Below are 26500 nucleotides of genomic sequence, written 5' to 3'. Positions count from 1 at the left end.
CCTCAGATGAGTTTCTGTGTACTGATAAAAAAGGTTTGGGTCGTAAAAAACTAAATTAGCCTCTGCAGACCCCATGCTGTCAGTCATAGGGTGACTTTGGGTCTTGAATTGACAGGAAACACCAGTGTTGTCCATCAGTCAACGCCTGATCTCTGACACGCAATTTCATTCTCAAACACAGTAGAGTCCTTTAGCAAACACAATTAATATATTATCACGTCCATTCATCATTCATTCACTAAGTCAGTCTCGTTTCTGATTTATTCATTCAGTCATTAATATTAAGGTGGTTTGACACTCAGGGGCCGCTTACACAACAGCACTTTCAGTTTCTTTTAAAAACTGAAGCATTTTATGCGTTTGGCTGTTTTTTTTTTACATGACAACAGAAAATGTGGACAAGTTTTATGTACAAGTTTTGAACTATACCATTATATATATACTTAAATTATTTTGGCAAATGGCTGCAATGTACAGTAACAAAGAGTGAAAAATGTAAAGGGGTCTGAATACTTTCCGTACCCACTGTATGTACAAGTATGTTCAAAAATATTATATATATATATATATATATATATATATATATATATATATATATATATATATATATATATATATATATATATATATATATATATATATATATAATATTTTTGAACATACTTGTACATACAGTGGGTACGGAAAGTATTCAGACCCCTTTACATTTTTCACTCTTTGTTACTGTACATTGCAGCCATTTGCTAAAATAATTTAAGTACATTTTTTTGTCAATGTACACACAGCACCCCATATTGGCAGATAAAACACAGAATTGTTGACATTGCAGATTTATTAAAAAAGAAAAACTGAAATATCACATGGACTTAAGTATTCAGACCCTTTGCTACAGCATGAGTCTCTGGGAAAATTTTTGGATTTGGGGATCCACTGCCATTCCTCCTTGCACATCCTCTCTAGTTTTGTCAGGTATGATGGTAAACGTTTGTGGATAGCCATTTTAGGTCTCTCCAGAGATGCTTAATTGGGTTTTAAGTCAGGGCTTTGGCTGGGCCATGTCAAGAACAGTTAAACAGTTGTTGTGAAGCCACGTTATTTTAGCAGTGTGCTTAGGGTCATTGTCTTGTTGGAAGGTAAACCTTCGGCCCAGTCTGAGGTCCTGAGCGCTCTGGAAAAGGTTTTCGTCCAAGATATCCCTATACTTACCTGCATTCATCTTTCCCAACAGTTCATTGTAAAGTCATCCTGTCCCTGCAGTTGAAAAACACCCCTACAGCATGATGCTAACACCACCATACTTCACTATTGGTACTGTATTGGACAGGAGCTGAGCAGTGTCTGGTTTTATTCACACATACCGCTTAGAATTAAGGCCAAAAACTTTTATCTTGGTGTCATCAGACCAGTGAATCTTATTACTCACGATTTTAAAGCCCCACTGGTGGAGGGCTGCAGTGATGGTTGACTTTCTACAACTTTCTCCCATCTCCTGACTGCATCTCTGGAGCTCAGCCACAGTGATCTTTGGGGTTTTCTTTAGCACTCTCTCCAAGGCTCTTCTCTCCCGATAGTTTAGCCAGATGGCCAGCTCTAGGAAGGGTTCTGGTTGTCTCAAATGTCTTCCGATTAAGGATCATGGAGGAAACTAGGAGGTGGAGGTGCTCTTAGGAACCTTAATGGCCCGTTTACACTGAATGGTACGGTACTGTTTGGTGCACTTTTATGGTCGTGTCAACTGTCAAAATTTACCTAAAGGCAAAATGTACTGTACTACTTTTTGGGTACCCTTTGCAAAGGGTACTTAGCAGGACAAAAGGGTACCAAAAGGTGGAGCTACACATGCAACTGGACATTTGTGGTTTACAGAGATACGTCACTGACTTCTGCAGGAGGACTATTGGTACCCTTTTGGCAGTGGAAACGCAAGGCTGATAAAGGTGACCCATACCATACCGTACTGCATCACTCAGTGGAAACGGGCCATAAGTGCAGCAGATTTGTTTTGTACCCATGGCCAGATCTGTTCCTTGCCACAATTCGGTTACTGAGCTCTTTAGGCAGTTCCTTTGACCTAATATAGACAGGTGTGTGGCTTTCCTAATCAAGTCCAATCAGTATAATCAAACACAGCTGGACTCAAATGAAGGTGTTGAACCATCTCAAGGATGATCAGATTAACTAGACAGCAACCGAGTCTGAATACTTGGGACCATGTGATAATTCAGCTTTATGGGGTGCTGTGTGTACGTTAGGACATGAGGAAACTAATGAATTTAAATTAGTTTAGCAAACGACAGCAATATAACAGTGTTAAAGATTTATGGGGGTGTAAATACTTTTCATACCCACTGCATTCATAATTCCAGTGGTCAAAAGCAATTGTAAATGGCCGTTTTGCTGGATTCTGAAATACATATTGCATATATGACATATTTGATATAGTATATGTGAAATTCTAATATGAAATTGTATGTCATACATCTTATTTGCATATAATACCATATATCATATTTCTATGGGAGACCGTAGATCAGGAAACATGGATATTGTTTCACCAAAGATTAATCCACCGTCTCTCTCGTAATTCCTCAACAGGAGAAATTGACAACCAGCACTCTCACTTCTGCGTGGTATTAACAGATCAGATCAGCGCATCGAAGCGTTTCTTCTTCATCCCATTGTGTGGCAGAGGCTGCTAGGCAGTGTCGGGCCAAGGTGACTTAATTGTGTTCTGCCTGGATCAATAAAACATGAATGTTTGTCACCGGAACCGCCTGTCTCACAGCTAAGGCCTTGACGCAAGCAAAGGATGACAGCTGACGCCATCGATTACATTAAACCGGCCTCTGAGTGACAGACTCACCACTGACGCCCACACTGACCAATCACTGCCTGAGCTGAATGTAAATAAATATGGAGCATCACTGTCGCTGTCTGCGTTACTCTCATGCAGAGCAATTTGTCACCTTTCTAAAGGCTGATTTGCTCTTACACAAATCTGTACACCTCAAAATGTATTTCATAAAGCTAGTTGAAATACATTACTTATCCTGTGCGATTATAATTTGATAAAATTACACATATTTTTACATTTAATTTTAAACAAGTTACATTCTGCAATGCTGAGGGGCTATATAGTGTATGTATAATTAGAGACACATCTTAAATGTCAAAATGTTAAGGAAAAAACACTAATATTTCATTAACAGATTCGTTCCAGTGTCTATTTAGAAACATTCAACTTTAATAGTGATTTAATAGCCATTTACATGTAAAGGGGACCTATTATGCCCCTTTTTATGAGCTATAAAATGAGTCTCTGATGTCCCTAGAGTGTGTATATGAAGTTTCAGCTTAAAACACCCAACAAATAATGTTTTATAACTGTTTGAAACTATCCTTTTTGATCCTATTTGTGCCATTTTGGTGGCTGTCGCTTTAAATTCAAATAGGATTGTGCCCTCGGTGCTCTTTTCAAAAGAGGGCGGAGCTACAAATGCCTGTGTGTCAGCATAGTGGTAATTTAAAAACAAGACTAACGTCCAGGAGCGTGAAATTAGCAAGTCCGGAGGGGAAGTGTCCCCATCAATATCCATCAACTATTGAAATGTCCCCACCAATAGTTTAATTCACGTCAAATCACATTAGCTGTTTCTCTATATGCGTTCTTCAGCGGTCTTGCATCCTCGTGTTCTCGTGCAACGTCATCATCAGCTGCCTAAGTTCAGTTCCAATACTCAAGACCGCAAGTTTGGAGGATGCGTGAAACTTCCCGGATGTGTTCTTGATATCGAGGACGCACCGATGCAGACTTGACCACCGAACTCCCTCTGGAAGTCCCAGAAGTCATTGCGACTGGAGGTGGGAAGCGCAGCATTTTATTTAGATTTATTATTAAAGTTCAGAGATATCACTTATTTACCTCAGGAGTTTCCCTAAATGAAACGATGAAAGTAAACATTACCATGGACATCTTAATAAAGGAATAAACACATTAAGGGTTGTTTGTTTGCTGAAATTCATATTAAAATCTGTTTTATTTATATTGTGCAGAGTATATTTATAATGTTTTTTATGCAAAGTATATATTTTGAAGAGGGGGGGGGGAAACAAAAAATCGTTGTATGAGTGCTGTAATGTTTAAATAATTTACTATTTAAAACGCGTGAAGGTCACATGACCATCAGGAAGAACGCAGCATCCCATTTCTCAAAGGACGCATTCTCTGCCCTTGCGGTCTCCTGAGTTCGTTCTTCCGAGGACACCTGGCAAGACCGGTCTCCACAAGAACGCAAGTCCATTCTCTGCGTTTTTGGAATTGAGAAACGGCGATTCTCTCCTTGAGTTGTACCACCCCCATATCATATATGAACACTGTGATTGGCTGTGACTTTCCCTGCTTTAACGTGAGGGGTTGTAGCTGCATTTGGGTGTAACAGAGGAAAAACTGTGGGTGAATTTCCCTATAGAATTTTCCTGTTCAAGAATAAGGTGGGCATCACGGTTGCACAGTAGGTAACATGAGCGCCTCACAGCAAGAAGGTCGCTGGTTTGAGCCCCGGCTGGGTCAGTTAGCTTTTCTGTGTGGAGTTTGCATGTTCTCCTAGTGTTCATGTGGGTTTCCTCCAGGTGCTACAGTTTCCCCCACAGTCCAAAGACATGCGCTATAGGTGAATTAAATAAGCTAAATTGGCCGTATTGTATGTGTGTTAATGCAGGATTGTATGGGTGTTTCCCAGTGTTGGGTTGCAGCTGGAAGGGCATCAGTTGCGTAAAAAATATGCTGGATAAGTTGGCGGTTCATTCCGCTGTGGTGATCCCTGATGAATAAAGGGAGTACACCAAAAAGGAAATGAATGAAAAAATTTTTACTATTAGAAGCTGGTTATATTCTGTGACTGTTGCCACACAGCTGTTTAAACCCCTTGTGTTGCTGTGTTTACACCAGCCGCGGAAGAAGTGTCAAGCGCGAGTGATTTACATGTTAAGTCAATGCAAACACAAGAATAGACATCCTGCGGCATGATAAGCATGAATGAGATGGCGCAAATGACGTGATTTGCGTGAAATGAAGCGGTGCGAGTTGAATGTTTTGATCGATTGACCTGCATCACGCCCATCATGCAAATCCACGTCTGTTGTGAAGTGAATGTATGTGCAAATGAAGCAGATTTTGATAAGCGAATGAAGCGAGTACACTCAAAATGTTCATGCGTCTATTAATGCACAAATAGCTCAATTTATCCGTGCGTTCCGCATCTGGTGTGAACACAGCATAAAAGTTATTTTTGCATAATAGGTCCCCTTTAAGTTATCTTTATACTATAGTTTTTCTACTATGTTCCTTCCTGTTTATTTTGTAACATACTGTCAACTTTGTTACTTTGTTTAAAACACTTTTTAAGAATCCACTGTGTGATCAGAGACAGATTCAGTTTTAGTTTGGCATTGTGGTTTAACTATTTCACAATTGGTGATCGTTTAGATCACAATATTTTCTCAGCAAAAGCTCACAATTACCTTTCAATGCTTCAGTTCTTACCAGTGACGAAAAGTGACATAGTTTCTTGTATAATACATAGTTGTAGGTGATAATTAAATCTGTATAGAGGTGAAGTATTTCACAGGTGAGTGGTCTTGACAAACCACCTGTAAAAAACAGTTTTTCGTCTCTCATGGCTGGGAGACCACATGGGAAAGCTGGGTTGCTGCCGAAAGTGGTGTTAGGAAGGCCAGCAGGGGGCGCTCAACCTGTGGTCTGTGTGGGTCCTAACGCCCCAGTGTTTTGATGGGGACTCTATACTGCTCAGTGAGTGTTGTCCTGACTTTTTGTGGTCATTGAAAATTCCAGATTTGCCCACTGGCCTCTGCCTATCATGGCTTCCTAACCATCCCCATATCATAATTGGCCTCATCACTCTGTCTCCTCTCCACCAATCAGCTGGTGTGTGGTCTGGCGCAATGTGGGGCACTGGTGGTAGATGAGGAAATTTCCCCTATAAAATGCGTAAAGAGCTTTGAGTGTCCAGAAAAGCACTATATATTAATATTATCTCTCTTTACACACTTTGACAGACACTTGTACCAGTTTGCATAATATACTTTCTTAAAATCCCTCCATATCTCTATATTGACCTTATTCTAAAATGCGGAAGTGCGCCTGTTTTCGCAATTGTCTTAGAACTTCCGATTCAGTCGCCTATGGGAGAAATGACAAGGAATAATAAACGGCAGAAAATGGCCAAACTACTTGCTCAACAAACAAATGTTTGCATGACTACACAGACCAAGTAGCATAATATAATAAGAAAACATTAAATTGCAACATCAAGCAGCGTAACGAGCAGTTGTTAACATCAAAAAATGAATGGAAGTGAATGTGACCGGAAGTCGCGAGACAAAAAGATTCAAATGGCAGCGCCCGCTCGACAGCTGAGAATAAGGTGAATAAACATTGTACATTTCTGAATAAACAATTTTTGCATCTCACAGCTTAATGATTATTATCCTGAATGTGTTTTTTGTATATAAACTATTGTTACACCATTTTAGTAAGTGAAAAAAAAAAATCGACTGCAAAAATGTTGGAACCTTTGATTTGAAACGCATATCTACTGTAAGATACAGACTATAAAACACCAACTTGTTTCATCAAAGCAAGAAAAGTGTGTTTGTTTGCACAATATAATGCGATAAAGAATTCAAGCAGCACCTTGCCAAAAGTGTTAACATATGGATATCAAACCAAACAGCAAATAATATGAAAGAGACATCAAACATGCATTAATGTGAAGCCCAAATAGTCACAATAAGGCATCATCATCAGAAAAAAAAAACATGTTCAGTCTCCGAGGCTTTTGAATTGCCTTTTGATGATGACTTTACATGCCCTTTGCAATCAGCAGAGGAAGGCATTTCTGTTGATTTGGATCCAAATGATGAAGAAATGACCCAGTGTGCTGGCAGCCCGTGATTACACAAGGGCCTCACTTTTGAGTGCAATTACAGCAACCATCAAACATTGAAGAAAAGGAAAAGATGGGCTGAGAAGCATGCAGGAAATGAAGAAAAAACAGAAAAGAGGAGGTTTAAGAAGACAAAAGCACAACAGGAAGAGATGTGAAGAAATAGCAAATATTCCCAGAGCAACCCCATGAAAACGTCATCAAAGTATTCATCAAAATAGTGAAACTCTTTCTAGTTTTTTTTTTGTGCAGGCTTGTATTTTACAGTACTGTGGTCACTCACTAATCGCAGGAGTTACGTTATAAAAATAGCCTGCAATAGGTGAAATCCGCCGATTAGTCAGCTTTATTTTTTTACAATTATTTTATAGTATAAGGCTGTAAAACCTAGGGATGGCTGACGTGAAACTGACGTTTCAACACAGTGTCAAGATCCCGAAGCGCAAGTGATTCGAAACACTGCACCGAAGCATGATTCGAAACACCCAGGCCACGTGACTAAATTGTTTCGAAACACCTTGTCACGTGACTAAAGCGATTCAAAGCATTGATCATTTCAGAAGCGTTTCGAGACCTGGAGAATCTGCAGTTGACTAGCATAGTCAGATTCATGTGTCTGTCACGTATGGTCTAGCGGACCGTGCGTGTGCACGTTGATACTGTGTTTCGAAGTAATTTTGGGTTCGAATCCTAACCAGTACAATTACTCCAAAATCTTGATTTTATGTATTTTAATATTTTAATCAGTTTTATGGTGTAGTCTAGATAGGATACAGCTGCGTTTACGCCATCAATTTAGCATCATTTTTGTAACACTGTAAAACAATAATTAATATTTTTACAGTACTGTGATGGGTTTTGGATAGACGTTAATAAAATACAATGGGAAATTTAATTAATAATATAATTATTGTTAACTTCTGGCCACAACTGTATCTGATCTAGCAACAACCCTGTTTTATGACCAAAACAATACAAATTTATTTACAAGGTGTTTATTCGAATGTCAGAGCAATGTTGAAACAAAACGATACAAGACCAAAACATTACCAACTGATATTAAAGCATTTCAAAATAATTGTATTAGCCTGGATTTGAACCCAGTATCCCTACATGGCGGTCACGAACTCTAACCGCTCAACTAAACCACTTGTAGGTTCAAGGCTACAAAGTGGGGTTTCATACCTCAATTTGCTCAACTGTTCTGTGCTGAAACTGTTTCAGTGCAATACAAATGAAATGACCGCTAGGTGTCACCGTAGAGTGGGGTTTCGAAACGTTTCGAAGCTTCGACACATTTGCTTTGACTGTTTCAGTGTTTCACGAAGCCTCGCTTTGCCCACCACTAGTAAAACCCCTCACTACACAATTTATACACTATTCTCAGGCAGGCATTAAAGGCTCGTACACACCAAGCGCTTTTCGGAGGAGTAGGGGTGAAAGGGGGGGATTCTTCAAAATGAAGATGGCTGTTAAATGGAACTTAGGGTATTTATAGTGGCTTAGGAATCGTCTGATTGGTGAATCATAAATTGAATAATGCTGGGCCAGCTGCAAGCAATCACAATCAAATTAGTTAATAGATAATCTTCACTTGTTTCTTAGTTAAACTATCAAAAACGTTTACGGATTGACATTTTTCTGATCCCATAACTCTGTGGTTAGTAGTTTTGGAAAATATATTTCTTGTTTAAAAGTTTTTACTGCAAACGTCACGTCCATAATGCTGGAATTGCTCATCACATACCTGGTTTCTATGATCTGCTGCCGCATGGTCTTGACGTACTCAAAGCTGTCGAAACAGCAGATGTCGTACACCAGAACGTAGACGTGAGCACTTCGAATGCCTCGACAGCAAACATCTGACCATTCCTGCACACAGACACACACACACACACACAGTCCACATTATCTAGCAACACAAACAAAGTTGACTTTAAGCATTTAATTGATTCATACATGGACTAAGAAATTACAAAAATAAATAAAATACATTTAGCTATTGCCCAGCAGGCACACAACGTCATAAGACATTATTATTAATATCAATAATATTGACATCTTAAACCAACACCATATTGACGTCAAATACTGACATTTATTCGTTAGGTATGGCAAAAATAATCCAACATCTGATAAACTTCATAGTGGTAACGCCCACACAATGTCAAGCTTTAACATCATTAGACGTTGATTTTTGGTTGGTTTTGGGTTGGACCTTGGACAGTGATGTTGGCCTGACGTTGAGTTCTGACATCAACCTGATTTTTATTTTCAAACAAAATGAAATGTCTTCTTGATGTTTGGGAACAATGTCAGTCTGACGTCATGTTGACGTCTTGTGCCTGCTGAGTGTTTAAGGCCCCTGTGGTCATCATACAGTAAACATTCATCATCTTCTCATAAGTGACATGCATCTAAACAGTCTCTGGGTCATTGCGTGTAAAGATTTTGAACATATTCTTGGACACCTTTAATGCTTCCAAACAGTTTGCTGCAATTATAAATCACACATGTATTGAGGTAGTTCAGTATGATGTGATTTACCTTCTATATGTGATTTGATTGAACAGGAATCGCAGGATTGACTTTTCTAATTCCCATAGAGAAAAAAAAATAAAGCAGTGACTGCAGATTGAAGGAAAGTAGTGGAGTAAAAGTACCGATACTGCACTAAAAATGTACTCAAGAGAAAGTAAAAGCACACATTTTTAAAACTGCTTAGCAAATTACAATTTCTGAGAAAAATGTAGCCTCACAGCAAGAAGGTCGCTGTTCTCCCCGTGTTCATGTGGGTTTCCACTGGGTGCTGCGGTTCCCCCCACATTCCAAAGACATGCACTATAGGGGAATTGGATAAACTAAATTGACCGTGGTGTATGAGTGTGTGTGTGTATGTAAAAGAGAGTGTATTAGTGTTTCACAGTACAGAGCTGTGGCTGGAAGGGCATCCACTGTGTGAAACATATGCCAGATTAGTTGGCGGTTCATTCCGCTGTGGCAACTCCTATTAAATAGGGAACTAAGATTTCATTTTTAATTTATTATTATTACTTTTAGAGGATATGTTTGTTTATAATTCATACATTTTAATTTATTTTATTTCAAGGGGATAGTGGGAAAATAAGAAAAATAAGACAATCTGTAATTTTTCCTTTGTTGTATTGTATACAATGATGTATTTTCTTGTTAAACACAAAAATAAAAAATAAAAATAGGGAACTAAGATAAAGGAAATTGAATGAAAGACTGTTTTGTTTTTGTTAATACTGTACATGGTAAAAGTCTCTAAAAAATGTATAAAGTTTAAAAAGATTAAAATTCTGACTAATTCATGTTATGTTTATGGGCAACTCCAATGAAATGATAGCTCTAACCTTCCATTCATAAAGTTTTTACTGTTGAACATTGACTTCTAAATTACTCATGTTCATACATGTTATAATTCATTAGGAGCTGATTTAACTTTGCTAGTTCACATTTTATTTGTTAATGGGAAGGAAATATGGAGAAGACAAAAGAGCAAAACAGGGAATAGAGAAACAGGTAAAATGATGAGCGCTCTATTCTTATTCTGCTCGTCTATTTGTGTATATCGGCCGTGTGAAGACAGATAGAGGTCACTCTGACGGCACATTTAGCGATTTACAAGCAAATGATGTTTTAGAAAGAGCTTTTTCAGGTAACTTCTGTTACAAATATCAGGAATTTTGGACAAATGCAAGCTTTCAAAGATGGAAGCAAGAAAAATATCTAAATCGCCTCACTAATGATAGCTCAAACCAGACGCTAGCTCTCCGACAGGAAACTCCAGTGGAGAATAAAATTATAAATGTAAAGTTATGAAAGAATCCTCTTTTCCCATTGTCACTAATTAAAGCACTGATCATTATGACACCACTGAGAAAGAAAAGTGTGCTGAGACAAAAGGGCTCGCAGCTCAAGTGGCTCTTTTATCCTTTCAAGCTGTCTGAAATCACAAGTGTTACGCAGAAGCATGTGCTCTTAGGCTACTGGCTCATTATAAACCGTTCTGCAGAAACTAAAACACTCGCTGTGCATAAAATCAGAGAGACCGTATCAAAACATTCAGATTAACTGACCCTTTACAAAGATTCCTCATCCCCTGTTGCCAAGTTTGAAGATCTTACAGCACTTTTTGTAGGTTTAATGCATTTTTTTATAAAATAGTTTTTAGAAAATTGCATTGGATGTTATATACTAATTAATTACAACACTGTTATCTACAAAAATTGAACAATGAATTTACATTTTGAAAAGTGAAATGAAAACCTCTATAATAAGAATTCAGTACACTCTCAGAAATAAAGGTACGCGAACTGTCACTGGGGTGGTATCTTTCAAAAGGTACACGTTTGCACTTAAAGGGTACATATTGGTACCTTAACAGTATATATTAGTACTTAAAAATTAAGAGGAACACTATTGTAATTTTAGGTACAACTTTGTACCCTTGCGGTATTAATATGGACCTTTTAAATTTGTACCTTACATAGCGTCACCGGTCAGTGTGTGTTTTATTCATTTGTTTTCTAGTTTTAAATGGAATAAAGGAAAGGAAGAAAACAGTCGTTTGTCTAATAATACTACTTATTTACGTATTTTGTTTAATTTATGCATGCGCAATGAATGCAAGCCTGCCAACTGATAAAATCATAGAATATGTAAACTTATATATATATATATATATATATATATATATATATATATATATATATATATAATGTTTGCGTCATGAGCACAGATTTGGTTGATCAATCAGAGGAAAAAAGCACAAATCAGCACAGCCTACAAGTGTATAATAAAGTTTAAAGCCATTTATCCGTTTTCCTACCCTAAACCAAAAAAAACGAAAATAGAGCCAAAATCTTTTTTGTTTTTGAGAACAAATGGAAAAATTGCAATAGCCTAGTTAGTGCACCGACATACAGTGCAGTAGCACATCAGGGCACCCCGAGTTTGAATCCCGGCTCAAGGACATTTCCCTACTCCCCTCTCTCTCTTCAGCTTCACTTCCTGTCTCAATACTGTCCTATTCAAAAAGGGTAAAAAATATATCTTAAAAAAATGTACACAGAATGTCAACCTCAAACACCATTGTTTCCTTGATTTTGACGTAAATTCTGCGAGTACAAAATCCCTGTAAAAACAGGCCAATCACAAAAAAAAAAACAACAACAGACTTTAATGCTGTTTACGGGATCATTAAATACACCTCCTAGGGCTTTAGTGGCCACATACGTGGACAGCACATTTTAGCTCTTAAGTGGCTATTTAAAATACTTTAAATGTTTTATATTTTGTTACAGACATACAGTGTCATCCTGGAACTGATTTCATTCATTCATTTTCTTGTCGACTTGACAAGAAAACTATTTATCTGGGGTCGCCACAGTGGAATGAACCACCAATTTATCCAGCACGTTTTTATGCAGCTGATGCCCTTCCAGCCGCAACCCATCTCTGGGAAACATCCACAAACACTCATTCACACACACTCATACACTACGAACAATTTAGCCTACCCAATTCACCTGTACTGCATGTCTTTGGACTGTGGGGGAAACCGGAGCACCCGGAGGAAACCCACGCGAATGCAGGGAGAACATGCAAACTCCTCACAGAAACGCCACCTGAGCCGAGGTTCGAACCAGCGACCTTCTTGCTGTGAGGCGACAGCACTACCTACTGCGCCACTGCTTCGCCCTGCAACTGATTTGCAGCGTATAAAATGTCTCAAACACTATGTGTAACTGTCCAAAATGGGAAAATTTTTGTTTTTACTCTTTGATTTTCAAAACATGTTAAAAAACTTCTTTGTTAAATATGCATTACAAAAAAAAGGTAAAAAGGAAAAAGTGTTTTTTGTAAATTCGGACCACGAGTCCACATATATGGACATTATTTTTCTTTAAAAGTACATCATATCAAAATATGATACTTAGGTTTTTATTCTTTCCAATAAGCCTAAATAGCAAAGAGAAATAAAAAATGCATGTAAAAAAACACATTGGGCATTAAGAGGTTAAATACAGCCCCAAACTTCATCTGACTGGCCAAAGTTTCCTAGTGAAATTACAAAAAAAATTCTTAAGTTTATCCAACATTGCATTGAACAAACATGTGGGACTCTTATTTTGAAAACAGGAAAGGCAGAACAAGTAATGCCTCATTCACACTATCGCTCTGGGTGGTGATTGAAACCGCCACTGAAAGTAAACATTGTTAAAGCCAGCTAATACTCATGACAGAAACTTTCAGCGATAATTTCTTAGGACAGTTAACCAAAAAAGTTACTCTTCATTTACCCGCCCTCAAACTGTTCCACACCACAAGTTGTTAAACACAAAAGAAGATATTTTGAAGAATGTTGGAAACCAAACAGTTGATCCATTGATGTTGATCTTTTGGTTACCAACATTCTTCAAAATCAGAAGAAAGAAAACAGAAGAAGGAAAAAAAAAACAAATCTTACACAGGATTGAAACTAAATGATTTAATATTAATTTTTGCGTGAATCATATTTTTAACAGAACGTTATTTCTCTGTGTGAAAAATATAATCTTTTTCCACCATAAAGAGTCTTTTGTGTAGCTGGCCTTTCGTAGAGAGTTTGATTGACAGGTGATCAGACCGACATAGCACCAACATTGGATTTTCTCCAGAATAGATCACAAATAGTCAAAATTACCATCAGTTTTGAGTCCACAGTCTTTAAGTGGAGATGTGTATTGTCCGCATTAGTGTATTATATATACACCAATCAGGGGCTGTCCAGGGTGGCACTGGTCACCTCTGGCACCTTCTTGGCCACCTCAATATTTTATTCACGGTTGACAGTTGCTGATGCTGATCACATCTCATTTGTCAAAAGAAGTTTATTCTGAGCTTTGCTGGCAGCACAAGCTATTTTAAAATCAAGGACAAGGTGAAGATAATAGAATATGGTTTCAAGATAGAGATGAGTAATAAAACATTGTTTGTTTGCTGATGTTTATTATTCACCGTGAAAGCTTAAAAAGGCTAATTATCAATTAGCCAGGTTAGAGCCACATATTTACAGTTTTATGAAAGTGGGGAGCGAGGGGGTGGGGGGATGGTTGATGGGGGGTGTGGATGGGTATGTTGGTGCGGTGAATGGCAGAGGGGTTTTGTGGATGAAAGTGAGCAGGGCGGGGTGCTGCGGACAACAGTGAAGAAGGTTGAGGAGTCGTGTAAGAAATCGAAAGTGAACAGCGGACGAGGGAGAAGGGCGGTTGAGGAGAGGGATCAGTAAAATGAGGTGCCGGATCAGATTACAGAGGTGCCGGATTCGGATCTGCCATGTTCCGGCACAAATTGAGCCCTGGTTACACTTATTCTGAACTATTACAGGCACATACCATGTAGTAAATGAATAGTTCACACTAAAAGGAAATCCTGACATCATCTACTCACTCTTCACTTGTTAAAAACCTGTTTGACTTTCGCTCTTTTGTTGAACACAACGGGCTCTATTTTAATGATCTAGGCATAAAGTCTAAAGCGCATTGCATTAACCATTAAGGATGCTTAAATTAAGCATTAAAGATGCTAAAGCATTAAGGGTGTGTGTGAATGCACTGTTTGTTTTTTTACATCCCAGACTTTGTAAGTAGAAAAATTGAACGCTTCACTAGCAAGAAAACAAAATAAAAAAAAACAAACCTCCTCTATTAAGCCTCTTTACTTTCTCTTTAATTTATTTTTACTCTTTACTTCTTTACTTTCGTGGAGTAAGGAAATGGTGGAAACTCACTCCACTGACGACATCCATCAGCCGACATCTTTAATGTAGGAATGTTTGTTAAATGCAAAGATTTGTTTCAAACCTATTTCTAAATTCAGTTCTAATTTCCAGCAAAATAATAAATGAACAATAATAACAAAGCGTGGTTAAAAAACACGAGTTATATCCAAACACACATCCTTTTTTTATGTCCGATACGGTCAACATACATCTTCAAATCCCAACCAGTGGATAAATCTAAACTTGTTTTTATTAAAACAAATATAAATATGCATAGAGCTGCACGATTGTGACTAAAATGAGAATCGCAATTTTTTGGCTTAAAATAAAGATCACGATTTTCTCACGATTCTGTCGATGTAAAGGGTCACGAAACACCAAAACACATTTTTGAGATGTTGACAGTCGTATGTGTCCCACACTGCTAAAAACACTATTAGGACACCTATATTTCACTAAAAAGTGTAAATTGGTTGTTTTTGTGTTATGTCAAGCAAATTCGTACTTCCGGTTTGAAACGAATTTTTGAAGCTGCGTCATGGTCATGACATAATAGCGTTGTATTCCAGCGTGCAGACTGGACGTCTGTGCCAGAGTGTGTCTTATTACGTCTTACAGTGTGCTGCATTAATGCATGAGTAAAGCTTGGTTCAAACCAATCAGCGCACTCTATTGTGCAACTTCATTAATATTCATTATTGTCACAGTGTTTAGACCGCAGAGACGCCACGTTGTGTTGGCAAAACAAGCGTGAAGTGTTGCTTTTATAGTTTGCTGCAGTTAAGTGTCGTTTTCATTTTCTCTCTGTGAGAGCTCAGAGTCACGTGTGGATTACAGTGTACGCGACGCTCGACAACAATAACTTACGTGTCTAAGGAGGAACGTTGTTTACCTGAGAGCTGTTCTCATCTGCAAACGCTGAGATCCGGATTCGCTTGTAGTCTCCTCTTAATAAAGACGCGGCTCTAGTTGCTGGTGATTGTTCTGTCTCTACAGATTTGGTAAGTGAGCGACCAGTGCTCTTTGTTTATTCAGTTTGTTCGTATCTAACAAACTATTGCACCGAGTGTAAACACGTTAGCACCACAACCAAACTTTAACCTTGTGTAGGGTTTTTACCGCATTTAGTGACCGGAATAACACACGCAGCTTTCTGACGCTACCTGCCGTGTGCATCTAAGTTTCCGGGAAATTCTGAGGTTTTTTTTCTCTCATTCGCCGTGCGGTATCAAACATTGCATGAAAAATACACGTTTAGAGCAGTTCCTCGAATCAAATATCTTGTTTGTCGCGAGGGACATGAATGAATTCCCTGAATGAAAGAGCCAAACTGCAGTTTAAGTCCACCATTTAATAATTTGGCAAATAATTCGACTACAGATGTCCATGTAGGTTAAACACCATCACTTTCTACTGTGTGTGTGAATTTTGACTCTGAAACTCGCGCGTGCCCAAATAGACACTCCCACATCATCCCACTTTTCTTCCTCCGACACTCCCCCCTAAACAGAGCTGGACACGTCCACTTTTTTGACTTTTTCCAAAGTAGAGGTGTGAAAACACCCTGCTGAAACGAGGGGGTTTCATGGCCCTTTAATATGAAATTATTGTTTTTTTCTCAAACGTGGTAAAACAACAATATTAATATTATGTGTAGGTCTGCTGGTTTCTATAAATAATTCTATTCTACTTATAATAATTCTGATGTTGAATTATGTTTAAGATAAAGCCTATGCTTGCAATCTGTCATTGAGAGCATTTTAGGACCATTTAATTCACTGGTAAAATCAACATTATATAGGCTAGAGTAGTTATACTGACATTGTAAACATTTATTTTCATGCACAACTGTGTGTTCGCTATGAAAGAAAAAAACATATCAATTGCTTGTCACTGTAACCACAGGGAGTGACACTCACAACAGAAGGTAGGATCCAAATGCAGGTCTAATCGTAGTCAGGCAAGCAATGGTCAATACAGGTGTAAACAGGTATATTGAGACAGTCCAGAATCGTAGTCAAATAACAGGCAAGGAGGTCAGAAGGCAGGCGGCAAACAAGGACAAAAGGATAAACTAGGCTAAGGTCAAAACACGGAGAAACAAGACAAGGAAACCGCTTTGTAGTGTTACTATTACAGTTAACAAGACTCAGCAAACTGGAAGGGTAACAGAGTGGTTTAAGTATGGTGTGTTTTTAGTCTTTGACAAGGTTCAGCTGGTGAGTGTAATCAAGCGAGATGAATGAGTCGGTGTGCGTGTCTGGAAGAAGTGCATGTGTGAATAAGTAGTCCTGGGGAATGAGGAAGTGAAGTTCATGATTATAGCGGATTATATCTCCGGAGAGCGATAGCTGGTTATCGTAAACGTCACAGTCATAACTCTAAAATGCAATATGATCATTTAAATGATGTGCGTGCTTTCGGTTTCATTTTCAATGCAAACTGCAATTGATATTTTGCGCGCGGCCTTCAAACGATCACTTTGGGCCACAAACTGAATATTATTTACAACTTGATTACCTGTTACAACATATGCAGGTTCTGTTGATTAAAGTAGACGCACGTGCGTCTATCATTAAGTAGTACGCGCCCGCACAGTCAGCAGCTCACGTCACGTGTGATTTCGCGGCCGCAAATAGCTCATATGAAGACAGAAATTACATTTTTAGGTGAATTATACCTAATAAATAGAGTCTGTGCCTCTTTTAACATCATTTGGAGGTGTCCATGTAGCTGAGCAACGTGTGTGAATGCCTTTTCTTCTCTGCTGAACTTGAAAATTCAGCTACCATCGCAAGTATGTTTAAAACTTGTGGGAAGCACTGCAATCCCAGTAAATATGTCTAGCTGGCCGCTTTAAAACTAGAAAGCTTGGCAGGTAATGCAGTTTTACCATGTGACCTGTAGGCCACAAATTCAATCTTTGGTTACTTCATTTCGAGTCACTTTCACATCCTGAATATATCATGGCAGACCTTCGCAGTCAATTTTCCAGCCATTATCCATTAAAGTTCCATGAATGTTAAAAGGAAACATCTGGGTGTACATTATAAAAGTGCTATCGCATGATAATTGCTGCATATTTTAGCATATCCAGTGTTTTAATTAGTGTCGTCCTCTTATTAGCACGTTTATTGGTTTTATTCATTCATTTTCCTTCAGCTTAGTCCCTTATTTATCTGGGGTGACCACAGCGGAATGAACCGCCATCTACTCCTGTAAATGTTTTATGCAGCGGATGCCCTCCCAGCCGCAATGCAATACTGGGAAACACCCACACACACACTACGGCCAATTTTGTTAATCTAATTCACCTATAGCGCATGTCTTTGGACTGTGGGGGAACTGGAGCACCCAGAGGAAACCCACATGAACACAGAGAGAACATGTAAACTCCAACTGGTCCAGCCGAGGCTCGAACCAACGACCTTCTTGCTGTGAGGTGACAGTCCTAACCACTAAGCCACCCTAATATATAACTAATAATAATATATTGAATCCTTTCCACTACAGTTATCTGAATCAACAGCTATAATGTAAATAAAAACAAGCCGCTGTGACTCCATACAGTAACTTCAGCACATACTGGACTAATTACAAACACTGAAGCGGACTCAAGGGGTCAACAGAACATTGCATTTAAATTATATTATTGATATTAAGATTCCAGTAGACCTTAATGTTTATTGTTGACCTTATTCTTTAACGTGGAAGTGCGCTCGTTTCTGCGATTGTTTTAGAACTTCCGATTCAGTCGCCTATGGAAGAAATGAATGAATAATAAACAGCAGAAAACGGTCAAACTACTTGCTCTACAAACAAGCGTGTCCATGACTATACAGTCAAAATAGAATAATATAATAAGAAAATATTAGCAACAATCAAACGAGCTGTTTTTAACATCTAAAAATGAATAGAAGTGAATGAGACCGGAAGTCTTGTGCCAAAAAGATTCAAATGGCTGCATCCGCTCATGCGTGGAGAATAAGGTGAATAGAAACAACAGATTTTCCAGCATTAGCAAAATATGAATCTGAAATCATCTGAAGCATTATCTGCCTCTAGTTTCTATGCCTAGAGGAACATTTTTACATGTCAGAAGACCTCTGTTCTGCTTCAAGTACAATATGAAATGGACATAATTATACATTTTATCGCTTCGTCTAAAATTCATTAAAGCACAGAGAAGACAGATGAAAAAGAGGTTTTCAAGAATCAAAAATATGAGTCTGATATGTGAATATATTTTTGTATCTGTATTCTTACATAAGAATGTCATTCATTCAATTATTTTCCTTCGGCTTAGTCTCTATTTCAGAGGTCGCCACAGCAGAATGAACCGCCTACATAAGAATGTGTTCTACAGAGTTGGTTGTAATCTGTAATCAAATTACATTTTTGGATGCAGTACGCAGTAATGTGACAAATTACATTTTACATTTGTGTAATTTGATTAAAGTTACTAAAGTCAATGTAATTGCGTTACTTGCGTTACAAATATAAAATGTAAAAAAAAATGCTTCTTTTAAATCATGTTTTCTGCTGCAATGTCAGTTAATAAGCATGCACATTTAAATTGCTGGAAAATGTGAGCTGAAATGACTGCTGGCAGGGCCGGAGTGGGATTCCATTTCAGCCTTGGAGTTTCAAGCCTCAGACCGGCCCACCTCAGTTCACGACAGACTATGTTAAAATAAGGTCATTTCCAAATCAGTTTCTAATGACACTATTAAGTCTTTTTCAAGAAAACAGCTGCTTTAGAACTTCAAATGTTCAACAACCCTAACAGTATTATATGTCTTAACAATGAAAATGAAAAAAAAATAAAAAATTAGTCAGATGAGGTTTGAACCCGGGTCGGCGGCGGCATGACGCAACGAGCTGACCACTGGACCACAACAGCTTTTTTCAGTGTAGTGACACATCTGAGTTACATCATCATTAACCTGCAGGCTGCATTTTGCTCAAGAGGCTGCGAGAAAATAGATAAAAAGAGTGGAGCAGCGGCAAAACAATGAATAAAAAGAGTGAGTGAAATAAATAAATTAAAAAAGTGTGACTACTGAGAGCAACAGAGTCTGGAGCTAGGGACACCAGCCCTCGCGGCCAAAAGTTGGACCGGCCCACCGGGAATTCTCCAGGTCCTACGGATTAGCCAATCCGGGAATGGCTGCTGGCGAGAGCAGCTGCTTCTTCAAATGGAAATACAGACATTACTATGATTTCATCAAGCGTAAAAACAAAAATATTGTTGTGAAATTCAGTCTATGTCCAGTCTCTAAATAACTTTCAACTTTAACACGCACATATACACACACACACACACACACACACACACACACACACACACACATAAATATATGTATTCCTTTAGGGGCACAAAACTGATTTTTTTCATCCAAGCAAGTCATATTTTTTTACACTACAGTACAGATGATTTGGCCATAGAAGAATCTGATGTGAAATTTTTCACACTGTAAGACATGATTTCTCTTATATCCTAAAGTCGAGGAAAAAAAACACTTTTTTACAGACTTCTACAACTCTAGAGACACAGCCATTTTCTCACTGTCGAGAAAATCTCATTAGTGCTTTCCTATGCCTATGGCTGGGTTCATTTTGGCACCTCACATGGGCTTTTTCTATCCACCTTTTTATCTGGACCTTTTTATATACGTTTCTGCACTTCCAGATTGTTGAACTTTAATAAAGTAGTAAAAAATGCAATTGGTAAAATTGCAATGTATTTCTTCATTTAAATTTGCATTCTATATGACATATAAGCAAAGTAAAATTTAATTTGGGTATTACATTCTCAAATTAATTATGCAGCTTATATACCTGAAAATTTGTATGTAATTTACATATTTAAACTCAGTTCATTCATTTTCTTTCGGCTTAGTCCCTTTATTAATCCGGGGTCGCCACAGCGGAATGAACCGCTAACCTATCCAGCATATGTTTTACGCAGTAGATGCCCTTCCATCCGCAACCCATCACTGGGAAACATCCATACACACTCATTCACACACATACACTTGAGACAATTTTAGCAAACCAAATTCACCATGTCTTTGGACTTGTGGAGGAAACCCACGCAAACACAGGGAGAACATGCAAACTCCACACAGAAACGCCAACTGACCCAGCCAGGGCTCGAACCAGCGACCTTCTTGCTGTGAGGCGATTGTGCTACCCACTGCGCCACCCTAAATTCAAACTGAGGTTGTAAATGAAAAATGTAAATGATTTTCGCTGCGTCCGAAACCGCATACTTCCATTTTATATAGTACGCTAAAATCAGTATGCGAGCCGAGTAGTATGTCCGAATTCATAGAATTCGAAAATCAGTATGTGAGAAGTACCCGGATGACTTACTACTTCCGGCGAGATTCTGGAGTGCGCATCCCATGCACGCTGCACTATCCCATGATGCCCGGCGAGAGAATTCATGAATGGGAGTAAAGCGACGCAATTGACGCAGCCACGCAGGTAGGTCGCTCGACCATGACAAAATAGCGGATGTAGTACGTCCGAATTCCATTCATACTTTACACATTCAAACTGTGTAGAAAGTACTTTTCTAACGGCCGAGTAGTACGTTAAAATTCAAATAAAGTACCTACTGAGTAGTAGGCGGTTTCGGACGCAGCCTCTGTTTCATTTTGCACCAAACTTTGAACATATCCAAAGAATCCAAATTTAGGTAATTTGCATGTTACATTTCAAAGTGAATTTTGCTACTGATAAGCTTCTATAAATAAGAATGTGCCACAAATAATCCATATGCATAGTAATCAGGATGATAATGCACCAATACACACAACAAAACAGGTGACAGAGTGGTACCCTAAAGTCGTGGGGACGTTGCATGTTGTTTGAAAATGAAAATCGGGTTGATGTCAGAACTCAATGTCGGTCCAATGTCAAAGTCCAACGTCCAACCCAAAACCAACCAATTATCAATGTCTTGATGTTGTGTGGACTTTACTACTATGACGTCTATCAGACATTGGATTTTGGTTGCAATACCTGACGAATAATTATCAGATTTTGGTCACTTTCTAACATAACCTAAAATCAGCCAAATATCAACGTCATTTGATGTCGTTATTGAACTTTAAAATAACGTTGTCCTTAAGGCTGATTTATACTTCTGCGTCAAACGCTGCATATCCTACAACGCTAACGCATAGCCCTTTGCCGTGGGCATCGGCGTCACTGAAGTGCACCTCTCAAAAAATGTAACTACACGTCGCAACAACGCGTAGCGCAAGCTCTGTGATTGGTCGGCTTGGTAGCGCTGACGAGTCTGGGCAGGACCGAGAGCGGCGCAAGCCCAATGGAGCGATTGTTTACAAGTGTGGAGTGCCGTGAAGGAGCTCCGGATGGAAAGTTTTGTTTTGTGTTTACCTCATAGTTAAAGTTGTTGCACGTCCGCCGGTTCCTGCCTCAAAATGAGCGAGTTTGAGCCACTTGTACATCCCGCAAGTGTTCAGGAAAAGCAAAAAAGCAGCGAAGAAACTCGACACAGAGGAAGATATAAACCTCACTGCCAACTACCGTTTCGTAAGTGTTAATGTAGACCAACAGAAACAGCGCGCAGAAGTATAAATGCACAGCCACGCGCGTTGCCTGCGCCGTGGTTATACGCCGGTCACTTGACGCAGAAGTATAAACCAGGCTTTAGACATTGAATTTTGGTCACCTGACATCACAACCTAAATCTAACCTTTACTGACGTAAATGCAGCACAGAATGTTACGTTTATACACATCATGTAAATGCCCACTACCCACTACTCGAGTACTTTTGAAAGGTCTACGTTTTACTCATACTTTGAGTAAAATTAACTACAGATGCTTTTTTTTACTGAAAAACCATACTCAAGTAAAAGTACTCTACTTGCCTAAAAAATGTAGTGCAAGTAGAGTACTTTTACTTGAGTATGGTTTTTCAGTACTCTGTCCACCACTGAATATGATGTACTGTCATCATGACAAAGATCAAATAAATCAGTTATGAGAAATGAGTTATTAAAACTATAATGTTTATAAATGTGTTGAAAATAATATTTTGGCTGTTCTGCCCACCCGTAATTGGACTGTGGTCAGTGTGGTGATTTGCTGGTCACTGTACCTGCAGAGTGCTGCCAGGAAAGCTGCTGATGGCTGGATAATCTGTGATCTGAAGGTCATGCACATGACCATTGAGCACTGCGGCAGAAAGATGCACCCGCCGGGTCTTACTGGACAAGGCCACCTCACTGTAGTCATCGTGAAGAAAGCGCTGCACAATGGCCGTCTTGCCCACCCCTGGAGCTCCCAGCACGGCGATCCGGAACGGAGGGGGCATCGCCCGGTTCCCGCCGCGCCCCCGGTGGGCCGTGCCACCCTCCCTGCTCTCGCAAACAGCTGGCCAGTGCATTCAGAGTGGCACATGGGCAGCACATAGTCCTGACTGAAGCACAGGCGGCGGTGTTGGCCACAGCACACTCCCATTCACAGACCAGCAGCCTCTGAGAGAGACAGATGAATGACAACAACAATCAAGAGTCCAGCTGGGGATATGATCACAACTAAACTAGGACTGCAGCCTGCACAATATAACAATTCAGCATCGATATTCACAATAGTCACATCGCAGGATCTGCAATGTTGTGTTATGATTATAGTGGACCAGGAGAAACAGTTCACACATGAGACTTGTTTGATAAGTTTAACATAATGTAGTGTACGTTTTTCATTTAAGGCCTGACAGCGTTTAAAGTATTCAGTCACAAGAAATTTGACTATTTGCTACTTTAATAAAGATTAATTTTATTAAATTAATTATACAGTAAAAACATTTGCAATGTTGTTTTACATTTGATTATTCAAAATCTGAACCTGAATACTATTTGACTGCCATGAAAAGCCTAAAACACTGTTTATTTCACTTTTATCTTTGATTTAATTTGTTTTTGGACATTTTTATGAATGAATCATTTGCGTGAAGAGTCATTTCAATCAATGTAAATGATTGAATTCTTTCTAAACAGCAGTTTTCAAGTCATCTGGTGAAATTGTTTTTATATACAATGCTCAAAATATAGGGAACACTTGGAGTTACAATAGCCGCATTCACAATAGCCGCATTCCACTATTGGGCCAGTGCGAGCCAGGGCTTTTATTGGGCCGGGCCAATCGCCCAGTAGGTTGAGTAATGAGGCCGAAATCCTGACACGCTTCCACTGTCGGGCTAGTAGCTCACAGCGGGTCACGCAAACACCGCCCCCAGAACCTCCCCCGAATCAAACGTCACACAACCCGCCCACTTCAGCGGGAATCAGGGAGATAAAGCACACCATCACATCATCACAAAACCTTTAAAATGAAGATAACAGAAACAAACAAATGACAGTGACTGTACAGCAGTACATGATATGTCTATACGCACAGACCTGTGTATTTCCATTCATTACATTTGTTTACTCGTCGACCGACTGTTGGCATTGTGCATCGAGTGGTCTCGCCACTAAGTTAACGGAGGGACCTAGCAGAGTGAGCGCACACATCCATAATATAAAGCCACAGAAATTCTCTGTTATAACTCGGTATGAAATGTATTTTATAACATCCTTGTTTTGATAGATGTTGTGTTAAGTGTTTTAGCACATAAGAATAAGTAGCCTAATAAAATATAGCCATATTTGTTGCGCTTAGCAGCTATTCACTAAAGCTCTTCATTTAAAGTTTCATTAATACATTTAACCACATCATATAAAAACATAAACACTTGTTTGAGGATATAGAACACATTTTGTGTTTGGGCTTTCCCCCAATGCGTTTAAAGCGGCGCTGCGCAGGACTGGGTGACAGAAAAAAGGTAGTCTAGATTCTGCTTTCACTCACCCAAAAAATGGTCTGTTTGCACGATTTGATTAATATCATTGTATCCAAATACTTGATAAATAATGTTTTAAACCTCCTCCGGTGTTTATTGTTTTTAGAGAATATCTAAAATCTTTTTTTTCAGATAGGTCTTTGTAAAATAAAAGTTATATGTGGCTTCAAAACGGTTTGATTTATGTATTGCATAAACCTACATTGTTCTAGCTAGCTTTTGTTTATTTTATATTGATTTATTTATTTAATGCGATTTAATTATATCCGACATTTGTAATTCTTTAAATTATATTTCAATATAGCTTAGGCTATTTTGTCAAGATATGAGACTATATTGTTTTAAGTCTACGAAAGTGGGCACGTTATTTGTTCAGTTTTATGTCTTTATGTTGTATTCATATTGTGTTTTATCTCCAAATTAAAAAATAAAAATAAATTAAAAAGCAGCTCGCGGCATCAACAAAGTTGTATAGGGAGCGCTTTCACTCGGTCTCACACACACACATACAGGCGTCTAAACGCGCACAAACACACCTTTAAAACTTGACAAAAACTCTCCACAACCTTTACTGTCTGCTGTGTCTTTAATTGAAAAATCAAGGAGAACGCTGCAAAGAACGTCACTATAAATTAAAACTACTTTATTATTCAATGCAGCAGCCTTACATTTAAAAGGGAAACATAAGGGTGATCATACGCAAAAAGACCCCAGCCTATAAGGCTAGATGTTTTCTTTCCCTTATTTATTTATTTGTTTGGCGCATGTACTCGTGTGCGATTGAAAAATTTGTGTCCGCCTCTCCTTAAACTCCACCCCGAAGTCCCAGCTGGCCCTCTTTGGCCCAAGGTATTCGGCGGGCTGAAAAAGGCCGGCCACTGGCCCCGAGAAAGCCCTGCTTTGGCTTGATTAGGCCCCGGAAGTGACAGTGGAAACGCGACTGGCCTTGGCTCGCTCGCTTTAGGCGCGAAAGTGGAAACGCGGCTACTGAATCAGAATCAGAATCAAAAAAGAGCTTTATTGCCAGGTACGTTCACACATATGAGGAATTTGTTTTTGCGACAGAAGCTTCTACAGTGCAACAGAATTACAGAGACAGGACAAAAAAAACAGATCATAAATATATTTTAAAAATAAAAATAAGTAGTGACTGCAAATATAAATAATTACAAGTGTATGAACAGGTAGGTATATAACTATATACAGTGTGATATGTGCTGCTGTTACAAATTGGCGTGTAAAGAATATTGTTAAATAAATAAGTGTATAAAAAGTAGGGATGTTTATTTCACTATTACTATCATAAGGTGTTCATGAGAGGGATTACCTGAGGGAAGTGTTTTGTGGTAGGTGTTCCATTTAATTTTTTGAGCAGTATATATCCTATCATCTGGTGAAATTTTGTGTGTATAAACAGTTGAAGTAAGAATTATTAGCCCCGTTTATTTTTTTCCACCAAATTTCTGTTTAATAGAGAGTAGATTTTTTTCAACCTATTTTTTTAAACATAATAGTTTTAATTTGTAATTTAGACATGATTAATAATTAATTATTTCATTAATTGAAAGTGAAGAAAGAGATAAAATACTATAAACGTATTTAATAGCATTATATTACTAATAGGAAAATGTTAGAAAAGTTATAAAATATATTTAATTAAATAAAACTGGCACATGATTAAATTCTACCTGTTGGATATACTGTATCAGCTAGGCATGGTGTTTATATAAAACTAGATGCTTCCAACTTCTATATACAAGTAGTTAATAGCACTGGTTTCAATAGACTAAAGCAAAAATCGTGTATTGTTTGGGTTTTAGGACAACTTTGGTGTGAAGTTTTGATATACTTCAAACATTAA

At 38.5% G+C, this 26500-nt stretch overlaps 2 protein-coding genes across 4 annotated transcripts in view; both read right to left on the bottom strand.

The window, feature by feature from the left end:
- The window catches only part of lrwd1 (leucine-rich repeats and WD repeat domain containing 1), a 779065-nt gene that overhangs the window by 491176 nt on the left and 261389 nt on the right, over nt 1-26500 (bottom strand). The gene's annotated exons all lie outside the window — the stretch shown is intronic.
- rasl10b (RAS like family 10 member B) overlaps nt 1-26500 on the bottom strand; it is a 36314-nt gene that overhangs the window by 6860 nt on the left and 2954 nt on the right. The window contains exons 2-4 of one of the 2 annotated variants that reach the window (XM_073951558.1): nt 22894-23272; nt 8713-8837; nt 6591-7043 (exon numbers count right to left, since the gene is read on the bottom strand). In XM_073951558.1, the coding sequence (XP_073807659.1) occupies nt 6974-7043; nt 8713-8837; nt 22894-23181 (483 nt within the window). In that variant the 5' untranslated portion in view covers nt 23182-23272 and the 3' untranslated portion in view covers nt 6591-6973. Of the gene's footprint in view, nt 1-6590; nt 7044-8712; nt 8838-22893; nt 23273-26500 lie in introns of those variants that run through there. The other variant, XM_073951557.1, reaches the window with a different exon arrangement.

Source organism: Danio rerio, chromosome 5 (assembly GCF_049306965.1).
Source record: "Danio rerio strain Tuebingen ecotype United States chromosome 5, GRCz12tu, whole genome shotgun sequence".
Taxonomy (NCBI): domain Eukaryota; kingdom Metazoa; phylum Chordata; class Actinopteri; order Cypriniformes; family Danionidae; genus Danio; species Danio rerio.
This window is presented reverse-complemented; position numbering and strand designations above follow the sequence as displayed.